Genomic DNA, 12,586 nt, shown 5'->3' on the forward strand with positions numbered 1-12,586 from the left:
TCACTCCAAGTGATTCTTATTAAAAACATTTTTAGTCTATTCGTGTTTTATATATCTGGCTAGAAAGGAAGCAAATGGTGAGTTACGTCTACCGAGGCCATCTAAAGAACATGAGACATTGTACAGCGTGATTCAAATTGATCCGTTTAGTCTCAGGTGCTAATGTAAAAGTCCCCGATGGTGAAAAACCAGTGGCGTGCATTGGCAGTCTAACATCATATATACATCCTCAAGTACAGGTAAGCATGTGTAGAAGTCATCCAGTTCCCTCCTAGTAAGTCATATGTATTCTTCGTTTTCTGCCACTACCTCCTCTCCCTACCACATTTACTACTAAAACATAGGCGTGGGTGGAAATAAGTATCAGAAAAGATAGGCAAGGGGAGGCGTAGCACTTTGTAGTATATGAGCAATACAATTCCAGTTTGTAGATAGGCTCCTTAACATGTGACAGTCACTGGATAGATGACATAGGCTTGCCGTGTGTGCAGTGGCAAGTTATATGAATTGCTCCAGACTAAGAGCCAGATGTACGACCTTTTTTTGCGGCCGCAAACGGGAGAACCTCCCGTTTGTGGCCGCAAAAAAGGGTAATAGCATGAACAAATGCTATTTTGCGAGTCCCTGACACACAAAATTGCATTTGCGACTCTCGCTATTAGGAAGGGGCATCCCTTCCTAATAGCGAGTCAACATTCTATGTATGAGTGTTTTGCGACTGCATTTGCAGCCGCAAAACACTCGCAGTTTACCACCTACTTCAAATAGGTGGTAAACCACTCGCAAAAGGGAAGGAGTCCCCAGGGGACCCCTTCCCCTTTGTGAGTATGTTGGATAATATTTTTTAAGAGCAGGCAGTGGTCCGAGAGGCCACTGCCTACCCTTAAAGAATGAAACTGAAAAGTTTAATTTCCCTTTAAGGAAAATGGGCTGCATTAAAAAAACTGCTTTATTAAAAAGTAGTCCCAGACATGACCCTGCAGGCCACCATCCCTGGGAGTGCTGTCATTCCCTATGGTCTCACAAATTGCGAGAGGCTCATTAATATTAATGAGCCTCGCAATTTGCGACCCCATTGGGAATCGCAAACAGGGTAAAATTCACAGTTGCTCATCGAAAATTGTGCCTCACAAATTGCGACTCGCAAAAGAGACGCAATTTGAGATGCACAAGTTTCTTGGTCGTACATCTGGTCCTCAATCGAGAGGATAAGAGGACTTGTTAAAAACATACATCTTCCTACTATAGACTCCTCCTTACTGAGCTCGTTCTTAAATCTTTAAAAATATCACTATCTGGGAGTATAGATCTGTTCGCCAGGATGAAATACATTTCTCTGTTTCTTGACCCTGTGGCATCTAACATCATCAAGAGACGGGCCAATACTACACCACTACCATTGGCAACCTTAGTAATACTTCATCAAATGTAGGGAATGGATTTCATTTCCTTGGCAGATCAGCATATCTATCCTGTTATGTAAGTTCAGCTCTACAACCCTTACCACATTCAGCAACAAGGCTGTCTTACTTAGTTGTGCCCTAAAACATTACAGTGTCCTCATTGAAAGTCCCCGAATGGTCTGGGGATGGGGAAACAGCACAACTGCTGAAGAGTGATTTGACAAAAGTATAGGAAGAGTGCACGGGGTTTTCAAATGATACACATTGGTTTTAGGACCACCAGATTTCAGGTATTCTCTTATATACAATTAAGATCAAATACAGCACCCCCTTTTCATATAATCATGCATACTAACCGTGAACCATTTGGAAAGCAATGAAAATGTGGTGTTACGTTATGTTGCGCTATGGTATGTTATTAGTGTTTTTATGGCATGCTAATCACCTGTGAGGATATCCAGGCGCTCTGTGGCAGGTCTGTGAGACCAGCCCTGGAGGACTTACTCGAAAGGTTTGGTTTTCAACTTCTTGAGAAAGTTAAGGATAGGAGGCTCTAATGTGTTGTGGGAGGTTGATCCATGTTAAAGGGGCCAGGTATGAGAAGGTGCAGATCCTGCTCTGCTTTTCTGTATGCATGAGGTGTATGCTAATGTGATTCTGGCAGAGTGGAGGTGTCTGGAATGTTGGTGAAACTGAATGTGACTGTTCGGGTACGCAGGGCTTGTGTTGTGGAGTTCTTTGTAGGTGTGGGTGAGTAATTTGAAGTGTGTTTGCTTGTTTCTCAGGAGCTTGTTGACTTCCCTAAGGTATGGTGTGATGTGGGATTGGAGGTTAAGGACTAGCCTGGCTGCTGCTTTTTGGATGGTCTTCAGTCTTATTGTGAGCTGGCTGGTTATCCCTGCATAGAGGGTGTTACCATAGTCTAGTCTGCTGGAGATGAGGGTTTGGGTGATGTTTTCCTGGTGTTCTCTGGTAGTCATTTGAAGATTTATTTCTTGTATCCTTATGGTGTTGAAGTAGGACAAGACCACTGTGTTGACTTGGGTGTTCATGTGTAGGTTATTTCCTGTGACGATGCAGAGGTTTCTCTCTTGCAAGCAAGACAGGGGGTGGGTCCAAGGTCTGTGGACCACCAGGGAGAGTCCCATGGCAAGGCGTTGATAGAGTGAAATTCCTCATTTACAAATGAAGCACATTTAACTGTAAAGTGCAGACTTCAACCTTGCAATAACATGTGCACCTTAAATGCAAACTTTGTAGTACACAATCACTATTAGCCATTATTAGTAAACACTTCAGCTAACATATTGGAATGAAATGTTAGCTTAAATACTGACACCATTTTGAATGTTGACTGTACAAGTTAAGACTATGAGGCCTGTTTTCGCTTTTAAACTGCTGTTTTGCATGAGATGTATTTCTGTTTCTTCAACACTGCAGATGGTGGAATATTCTAGAAGCCTTCTGTTAGCTTATGAAAAGGTATTTGAAATGTGTGATGCAACTGATACTGAGGTTCTCAGCGGTAGAGAGGAGATGGCAGGAAATGTGACTCTTGGGGAGAACTGTTTGAACCACAAGATCTGTTCAAAGTAGAAAACTAAGGACATGGATGAGTAAAATCATCCATTGTAAAAATGTGAGAAACTAGGGAGGTTACATGCTCATTGAGTTTACCCAAGGCTGATTGATTCATGGATGTGAGAATGGGAAAAATGCTGCAACCAATGTTTTGCTGAATTATATCCATGTGTGTTCCTTAGAGAGGAGTTGGAGTCCTTGCTGTAGTACTTAGGAAGTATATTTTAGAGATGCTTGCTGACTTTGAGCCGAGAAGAACCCATCAGCTTCTGCTAAACTCCACTGCTTGAGTTCAAGCTTTCATGCCTATGCATTTCTATCCTGTCATTAGAAACCATCATTTGGTTTTTGGAAGCTGACACCTTAGTATGCCTGCTTAAAATAAATACCATTTATGCTCAACCCTCATTAATTTAGATTAGGTATTTTCCTTAACGGAACTCCGAGCATATTCTGCATTTTATTTGTAATTCTTACCAATGCGTTATTCTATCTTATAAATACACACACATATTAAAATGTCGACTTTTAGATTATTTGAACCTGTAATAATGATGATTATTTGAACCTGTAATAATGATGATTCAAATTTAAATACTCACTGAGATAATGATTTATTTGAATTAATTTGATAAAAAAATCCCTTTAAAATCACGCTAAATCTAATTATTGACATTTGTGATGCCTCAACTGGACTTCACTGTTCATGGTAATTGATGTAAATGATAGCTCCTTATCTCCTCTCCTTGTCGACTAACAAAAATCTTTATGACCAATGGTGGGGTTATTTGATGATTATAATAAACATTTGAGATACAAAAATCTTCACTCTGGCAGCATCTTTCCTGAAGGTCACCCTTTCGGTCCTGTTTGAGTTCAGTTTGAGGCAATTGGATTTCATGCAGTTGGCAGCTTCTCTCATGCATGAGGGAAACATGGTTCTGGTGGTGGGTGTTTTGCCTGAGAGGAACAGTATTAGTTGTGTGTCATCAGTGTAAGTGAGGATGTCTAGGTCGTGGGTTTGTATGACGTCCACAAGTGGAGTCATGATCATCGATCTGGCCTGGGGTAAACTTCAGGCTGCTGCTTAATGCTCAGCACCAGGAGGCCCTTTTTGGGTAATGGTGCTCTTTATAAAACGTATTAATATAAAATAACAATCTTGTTTAACCAAGAAAAGCAGAGACGTGGATGGAAAGTCATCAAGCAATCCTTGGTGTCCTTTAAGAAAGGTGTTGTAAACCCCAGCATTTCAGACTATGACCATGAATCTTGTATTTACCAGTCTGCACATCCATTCAAAAATCAGAAGGTCCATCCTCGGTTTAACATGAGGCCTAGCTTTCTAATCCTCTGATGACTGCAATTGTGCACTGATGCAATGCTAGACCTCATGCAAATTGCAACTACCGGTTGGCTTTAGCAGGATCTGATACAGCTGGGTTGATCAGTGAAACCCAGGGCTCAATAATTCCCACTCTTTGCAATCCACTCGATCAGCGTGTATCAACTGCCTCTTAAAGAAGAACCTATGTAGAATCTCTTCTGGTTGAACAGGGCCTATTGATGATGCAGGTCTGTCTTCAGTCAGAATGTTGACCCAAGTCAGAGCTGGTTTTCCATAACCATAGACCCACTCCTTTCAATTCCGAACTACTCTCTATAGAGCGTAAAGAGCAAGGAGAGGAGCGGTGTTTGACTCCATAACCAAGCCAACAGGAGGTGGGAGAATAACATAACTATTTAAAGTCTAATTTCCAGATTATTTAAAATTGGAAGTGTGACCAGCTGCCTAACTGCTCTCTTCCGGATGTGTCTAGGTGATTCCTTAAGGGACCTATGTCCTGCATCAATGATGTCACAAGTGGAGGGACATTGGCAGCATAGTGCTGGGAGTTTCCACAAGGTTGGACATCACTCTGGTCGATCACCTTCACACCCAGCCAGACAAACCTGATAACTTTTTTAAAAAAAATTGAAAAGCTGCATTTTGAGGCAAAAATTGTCCTTGATTAGCCTTTTAAACCTTTTATCGCTACACTGACACCTGATATCTTTTAACACAGAAATAAAATTATATTGAGATTTACATACATGTATTGGCTCCTGTTAAACCAATAATATAAATCTACATTGTACTTATCATAAATACAACCAGGGCAGCTCCAATAGCAAAACATAATATTCCAATTAATGTTCAATCTGTATAACGTCTGATGAACAAAGAGCTAACAAACATCTAGGTGAAGGATTACCCTATTAAAGCACATTTGAACAGTGTCTACAGTGTTGGTGAGGAATGCCAATTTTCCCAGTGTTCACAGTGACGAGGCTATACACATGTTGCCTCCTTTCCAACAGTGACACAGCACTGTGCATATTTGCCAGCTCCCATAATGCTACCATAATACAATATTTACACCTTTTTCGCTCTATTAGCTTTCCCCAGCTAAGCTGTGTCAGCACTGCCACCTAAATGGGCCAATGGAAGCATGCATACAAATCGATCCCTATCCTGATATCATTCACATCAGTGACTGAGCCACTGCACCCATGTGTCCTTTCATTCAATAGGAAGGCATTCAAGCAAATGAAAGCAATTCTTACAGAGTTGTCTCTCCATTTTCATGGAAAAGTAGACGTGAATGGATAAGGTTGGCTTTTTAGGTATGGCATTAGCCAATACCTTTTCGATTTTACTAAACAAATATGTATAATGTACATACTTAAAGGGGCATTCACCCATTGGTCTGTTGTTGTGTCATTTCAATGTTTCTTCTGCCCACAAAGCATACAGCATGGGGCAATGAGTCAGCCGACTTAAGCCTCTGGTTAACGTCTCTTGGAGTGACTGCATGTTGCTCTTTTACCAAGGAGCATATCCACACACAAGGAGTTCCCTTTAGTCCCAGTGTTGCCTGATGTTATTGTAGGACACATTTAAAGTGAGCACAGAGAATTTTCCAGCTTTATCAGTGCCTGTCTCCTTCAAATGTTGTTATGTATTCCTGTTGAAGTGGACTGCTGCTATTTCACAGGATTCCATGTTTTATTCCTGGACTCAGTTTCACCAGTGGTTCTTTGAAAACCTTGCCCAGGAAGAAAAACAATCTTTATGGTGTTTCATTTGCAGCACATGTTATAGTTGTTTTTAAACATAGGTGGGGTGCTATCTGGGTCTTAGTATACAATATTTTATACTGTGAAACCTCTTTCCTTCCTTCTTTCCATATTCTTTCTTCCCTTCTTTCTTTCCATTTTTCTTTACTTTTTTCTTTCCTTCCTTTTTTCTCTTTTTTTCCTTCTTTTTTCCTTGCTATCATTCATTCAATCTTAACTTCATACTTTCTTTTTTGGCTTTCCTTTTTTCTTTTATCGTTTTTGTCTTCTTTCCTTTCCTTCAATCTTTCTTTCCTTCTTTCCTTCTGTTTTTCATCCATTCATTCTTTTTTCCTTATTTCTTCATTTATGCCTTCTTTCCGTCTTTCTTTTTTGCCTACTTTCTTTCTTCGTCTTTCTTTATTGCCTTCATTCCTTTTTCTTTCCGTCTTTTGTTTTTTTGCATCTGTATTTCTTGCCTTTTTCCCTTATTTTCTTTCCATCTTTTTTTGCCATCTTTCTTTCCTTCTTTTTTACCTTCTTTCTTTCTTTCCTTTCTTTCTTTTTTCTTTCTTTCTGTGCTTCTTTCTTTTTTGCCTTCTTTCCTTTTTTCTTTCTTTTTGCCTTATTTCCTTCTTTCTTTCAGTTTTGCCTTCTTTCATTATTTCATTTATTTTTCTTTATTTCTTTTTTTACCTTTTTTATCTTTCTTATATTCTTTCTCTCTTTCCTTCCTTTTCCTTTCTTTCTTCCTTCCTTTTTTCCTCTCTCCCTTTATTCCTTCTTTCTTTTGCCTTCTTTCCTTTTCCTTTCCTTGATTCTTTCTTTCATGGCCTCTTTCCTTGTTTCTTGCTTTATTTCGTCCTATCTTTCGTTGCTTATTTTCTTATTTCTTTCCTTTTTGCCTGCTCCCCTCCTTCTCTCCTTTTTACCTTTCTTTGTTCCATTGTTGCCACGTTCCCTTCCTGCCTTCCTTTTTCCCTTCCTTTCTTCCTGTTTTGCCCTTTTTCCTTCTGTTTTGTCTGCCTTCCTTTCTTTTTTCCTTTCTTCCTTTTTTCCTTCCTTCCTTTCTCCCCTTCTTTATTGCCTTCTTTCTCAAATGTGAGGCTAGCAGCCAATGCCAGACAGATGACTTTTTTGTAGATCTGTCTTAGCCAAGACCTTTTGATTTTGTTGAAAGTATGTATAACATAGTTACTTATAGGGGTTTTCTGCCAGGTTACATCCATTAGTCCAGCTATTGATGTACTTCATTAGGAGTTATGGCATGCTGCCCTTTCACAAGGAGCGCATCCACAAACTAGGTAGTTATCTTAAATGCCGGGTGTGTGTTCTTTTCTGAGACCAGAAAAATACTTTTGCATTTAGCCATTGTTTTTTTAGATTTAATGAGGGCCGGACATATTCCCAAACAATAAAGTTTCACAAAATCCATGACAAAACATGACATAACAAGAATTGTCAAAAGGCTGGCGGCCAAAGCCAGTTCTATTGGCTTTTTCCATGCTTGTTTTTATATTCGATGGTCTGCCATTCTTGCATTGCACCTCTTTTTCACAACTGATTTTATTGGGGTTAGTAAGCCATTGCTTTGAATATTTCCAAGACTCTGAAAAGAAATAGATACGCCTGTCGTCTTTGTTTTTGGCACAATGTATCGATCAGCTAATGAGAAGGGAAGGAACGGGCGAATGGGTGCAGTTAGGAAATACTGACCTTGTGGACTGACTTTACACTCGCCTCTTTGCAGCCTCTCCATTCTGCCTCCAATGAGATCGTCCCCAGCTCGGATGGGAAACTGGAGACTTTTGAAAATGGAACGGCGTGTGCGGATAAAAGCGACCTCCAGGAAGAACCTGAGTCAAGCCACCTATCTCCCTGTTCAGTGCCAGGTGAGCCACCAGCATGTAAAGGGATGGTAAGCAGTGGTACAGATTACTGCCTGCCAACATGCCTCACTACATGAACTGCAGGACTATAGCCAAAGCCAGTAATAGCACAAGTTCATGTTAACCAAAAACAACATATGGCAATGACTGGGCAGAGGAGCAGATGCATTTATCACAGACTTACGGAGGATTGGTGACACTACATCACTATAGTACTCTGGACAACACTACCAATCACATCCATACAGACGACTTGTACACCTAGAATTGCTGCATTTGTTGTATAAGTACTTTTGTATAAGATTGTAGTGAGTTAATGTGTAAATAAGAGTTGTGTCTGTAGTAGTGATTACCTAATTAATCCATGGTGTATTCTTATGGAAATTACATTTATTAGTAGATCAGAAAGGAGTGTAATTGACTATAGCAGTATTTTAGGGTAGACAGTAAATAATGATCTACTTGAAAAAAAATTGTTTAAGAGAAATTAGCAGAGTATTGGTGCCACTGGATGATGTCATCAGTGATGTCATTTGAGGTGTCATTAATCACATCCTCAATAACGTGATTTAGCATGTCATGGGTGAGGTCTTAAGCAGTGCATACCATGAATGTGAGTTATGGTTAGCTTAGCGAACCATGATTTCAGTGACTTTTAGGTTTTGTTTTGAAACGTAATTTCATTTTTAAAATCTTTGGTTTTCAGTGAATTTGTTATTTAATCATATTATGCATGAGGCTGTATCTTGCACTTCAACTTCTTTTTACAGCTAACCTCCATTGTGCACTGACCTCTAATGTGTATTGTGGGGATTGGCCAAAGGCCCTGAGCACAATCTGCTGGCTCTAGCGCCAACCTACTGTGCAGAATAGAGGTTGGCCGAAGAGCCTGGCCAATCAGGCCCTGCAACCTCTGCTCCGAAAGGCCACAGGCCAGGTGCTACACCTAACATAGCTCAAGAAGCTAACTCCCACAGCACACAGCCTTGTGCGGTGCACAAGGGCGCTTGAGCGCATGTCAGGCCCTGTCCACAACTACCGCATTGTAGTGCAAAAGCCCAAGTGCAGCTTTGATTAACTAAGCACATCTATAGTGCACCTTTGTCTTCTCGTTTTTTGCTGGATTCAAGACTCTGTGCAGTTTAGGATTCACACGTGTGGCACATGATTCAGGAATCCCACTTTGTAGGAAATTACCATGTTCAGTGTTTTTTACCCCTCAATTTCTTGGCTATCTGTTTAGGTGGCATTGAATCTCCATGCACTTCACCCTTGTGCTCCCCTTTAAATATGGTTACATTGGCTTATTCCTGATTCACATATTAAACTTACCTACACGTTACTTGTAAATGTTGGAGAAAATGCACTCAGGGCCTGAAAGTTAAATCCCAAATGTGGACTGTAGCACCTATTGTGGCATCCACAGAGTGGGCCTGTAAAACATGGCTTAAGATATACCATGTGGAGTCTGACTACAGCAGCCTAAAAACTGCTGTTGATCCTGTCAAATTAAACTTTTTTTCCACAGGCATATCAGTAAATTACCCCTATGTATGCACTGTTGCCCACAAGGTAGGATGTCTGATATTTAAAGTAGAACATGAACAAAATTGAAGTTGGCATGTTCCTCCAGTAACTAGCCCCCAAAGCTACTTTAATTGTCAGGGCTGGAATTGGGTCAAAGGCAAGGGGATCTACAGGTTGTCCAACACAGGTAGACATTATTAAGCACCAAGGACCAGATGTACAAAGCATTTTGCTGGTCGCTAACGGACCATCATGCTGTTTGTGACGGGTAAAATGCATTTTGCCATGTACAGAAGGCAAAATGCTACTCGGTAACTTGTTACCAAATTGCATTTTGTTTTTGCAATTCGGTATTAGGAAGGTGCATGTTTAGGGCATCCCTTCCTAATACCGAATCCCAATGGTATGTATGAATGTTTTGCGACCGGGAATGAGGTTGCAAAATATTTGCAGATACTGTCAATTTCAAGTTGGTGGTAACCCATTCACAAACAGGAAGTGGTCCCCAAGTGTCCCCTTTCCCTCTATGAATGTGGGCGCCTACATCTTTGTAAGAGCAGGCAGTGGTCCCACTGACCACTGCCAGCTCTCAAAAAATGGAAAGGTAGCTTTTCATTTATATTTTTTTAATGCATCCCATTTTCCTTTAAAAAACGGGCTGCATTACAAAAAATAATATTGCTTTATTTGAAAGCAATCAGAGACATGGTGGCCTGCTGACTCCAGCAGGCCACCATCTCTTTGACTGTAGCCATTCACAATTGTCCCAAATTGCGACCTGCCTCACGAATATTGATCAGGCTGGTCTATTTGAGACCCACTGCAAATCGCTAACAGTGCCAAATACATCGCAGTTAGGCGATTTCCTGATAGTGAATCGCTAAAATTCACTATTAGGAAATCGCAAACACTCAGTTTCATATAGCTGGCCCCAAGTACCATTTTCGTGATGCAGCTGGACTCAATTTTAACTTTCTGTAAAGCAGCTTACTAAATGCACACAAACCAGCAACTGAATCCAAAGAAGAACAAGGATGCCTATAGTCCTGAATTAAATTATTCCATCAAGTATTAGGACCTTCCTTGAATACGATTGGGTTACCATCATACGCCTAGAATCACATGCATTGCTGATATTTTTCTTCAGCTGCAAGACGCTATTGTTCCATGTACGGCTAAACATATGTTTTCTCTGCTCATCTTTCCTTAGATACCTGCTTGAACAAGTGTAAATGGGCTTTCACCTGGCCCATAACATGCATCTTTTATCTGACCATTCCCAACTTCAGCAAACCTCGAAGGGAGAATCTGTTCTTGGTGACATTTCTAGTGTCTATCCTGTGGATTGGAATGTTTTCCTACATCTTGGTTTGGATGGTAAGGTGCACCTGTCAAGGTTTTTCATAAAGATGTACGGGTCATTGATCTGGTTTAGTTGCTCCCTCAAGCAAAATGATGTTCCTGTTGCATTTATGTATTTTTCTGCTGAGGCTGATAATTGTTGTTAATTGACCGAACTATTACTATTGACCTGAGTCATTAGGGACATTACATATTTTTAATACCCCCAGTCTATGTCTTCTTAAATGCTAAGTCAATCCACGTATTACATGGAGGTAGGTAGTTATCAGTGTGTATATTTCAATTTCTTCTGCAATAATAAATGTTTTACTTTTTCCTAGGCCCAATCCACAAATATTTTGCTTTTACTCCTGTAGTGCTCCTAGATTCCTCCTGAATTTCTACAGTTACCAGGAGCATTCTTGGCCTACTACTGAAATTCAGGAGTAGTCTACGATTAGTACACAAGCAAATCACACCTCCTCCTAGCAAAATCTTTGTGAATCATTTGAAAGCCTCTTGCTTTTATATTATATCAAAAAGGAGAAGGGGGACTAGGAACTAATTATGGTCCAGTGCCCGTGCTCCAAAGTCAAATAGTTCAACCGAAGAGGGGGGTCACTGTTCCATCGGTGTGAGTGCTACAGGGTCACACTCACATCGAAAAGTGAGTTAGTAGGAAAAATAGGGAGTTAAGAAAGATAGAGCTAGGTCTAGGACCCTCTTCGTGAGGGGGGAAAAGACACTTCTTGTCTCTTGTTGCCCTCACACACCCTGAAGGACGTCATGCTTCATCATCAGGTGGTTGCTCCTCGTCTGGCCGGCGCTGCAATTCCCTAAGGGTCACCCGAAGGGTCACTTTGGCGGGGATCTTTTTAAGAGAACAACCGTAAGATGAATGTGGGTATGTGGAGAGGGTCCTATGTGCACAATGAAGGTGTATGTGAGTAATGACATAAAAATGGCTAAGGGATACCAGGAAAGGAACTCTTTAATGGTGTAGGTACCCTTGTCATGCTAAAAAACCAAAAGGTTGTGAGCTATGTCTATGGGTAGTAATGTACCCCTGGTAACTAATATGGTCAGGTTGACCTAAACGGTCATAGCGATCCTTTGCGCTTCATCAGGACCAGTGATAACTAGTGAACAGTGCAGTGAAAAGTGCAGGTGGAAACTTGTTAGAGTTTCCACAGGTAGGGGTAAATGGTAAATGTAATTGGAGTCTCTGAAAATCATGCAAGTGAAGTCAACAACACCTGTATCCCTGAACAAATGTCTAAAGGACCTAGTTGATGGAGGTCACTTTATGTTTGTTCATTTTGACAGTGATGCACCAAATAGGAAGGTTAGGACCATTGAAGCAGGCTGTATAGAACAGCAGGTTTAGAATGGAATTCTGAACTAGTAACAAAGATAAATCTGCATACTATTTTACAAAAGTGTATACTTGTTGCATAGTGTATGGAGTATCCAGTCATGGTGTCAGGCTGGATCAAAAGTCACAATCTGGGTGGTGCAGACTTTCCATTTCAGTTTTTCAAAATTCTACAAGAAAGGAGATCACGGTTGCTCCAGTGGAGTGTGAAGTCTGTTGTCACACTTGTGTCAAGACGTCTACTCTGCCCAGTTATCTATTAGGGAGCCGCTGGAGACTGCATATCAATATGCGGTGTGACTACAGACTTCACTCTCCTCCGGAGGAACCATGAAGCAATAGCAGAAACTAATTAATAACTCGATAAAATG

The 12,586-nt window shown here is 40.7% G+C and overlaps 1 protein-coding gene across 1 annotated transcript in view; it reads left to right on the forward strand.

The window, feature by feature from the left end:
* LOC144781303 (sodium/potassium/calcium exchanger 4-like) overlaps positions 1-12,586 on the forward strand; it is a 492,418-nt gene that overhangs the window by 297,058 nt on the left and 182,774 nt on the right. Inside the window, exons 11-12 of the mRNA XM_078660074.1 lie at positions 7,834-7,975; positions 10,710-10,876. Of these exons, the coding sequence (XP_078516200.1) occupies positions 7,834-7,975; positions 10,710-10,876 (309 nt within the window). The remainder of the gene's footprint in view (positions 1-7,833; positions 7,976-10,709; positions 10,877-12,586) is intronic.

This window comes from Lissotriton helveticus, chromosome 9 (genome assembly GCF_964261635.1).
Source record: "Lissotriton helveticus chromosome 9, aLisHel1.1, whole genome shotgun sequence".
Lineage (NCBI taxonomy): Eukaryota > Metazoa > Chordata > Amphibia > Caudata > Salamandridae > Lissotriton > Lissotriton helveticus.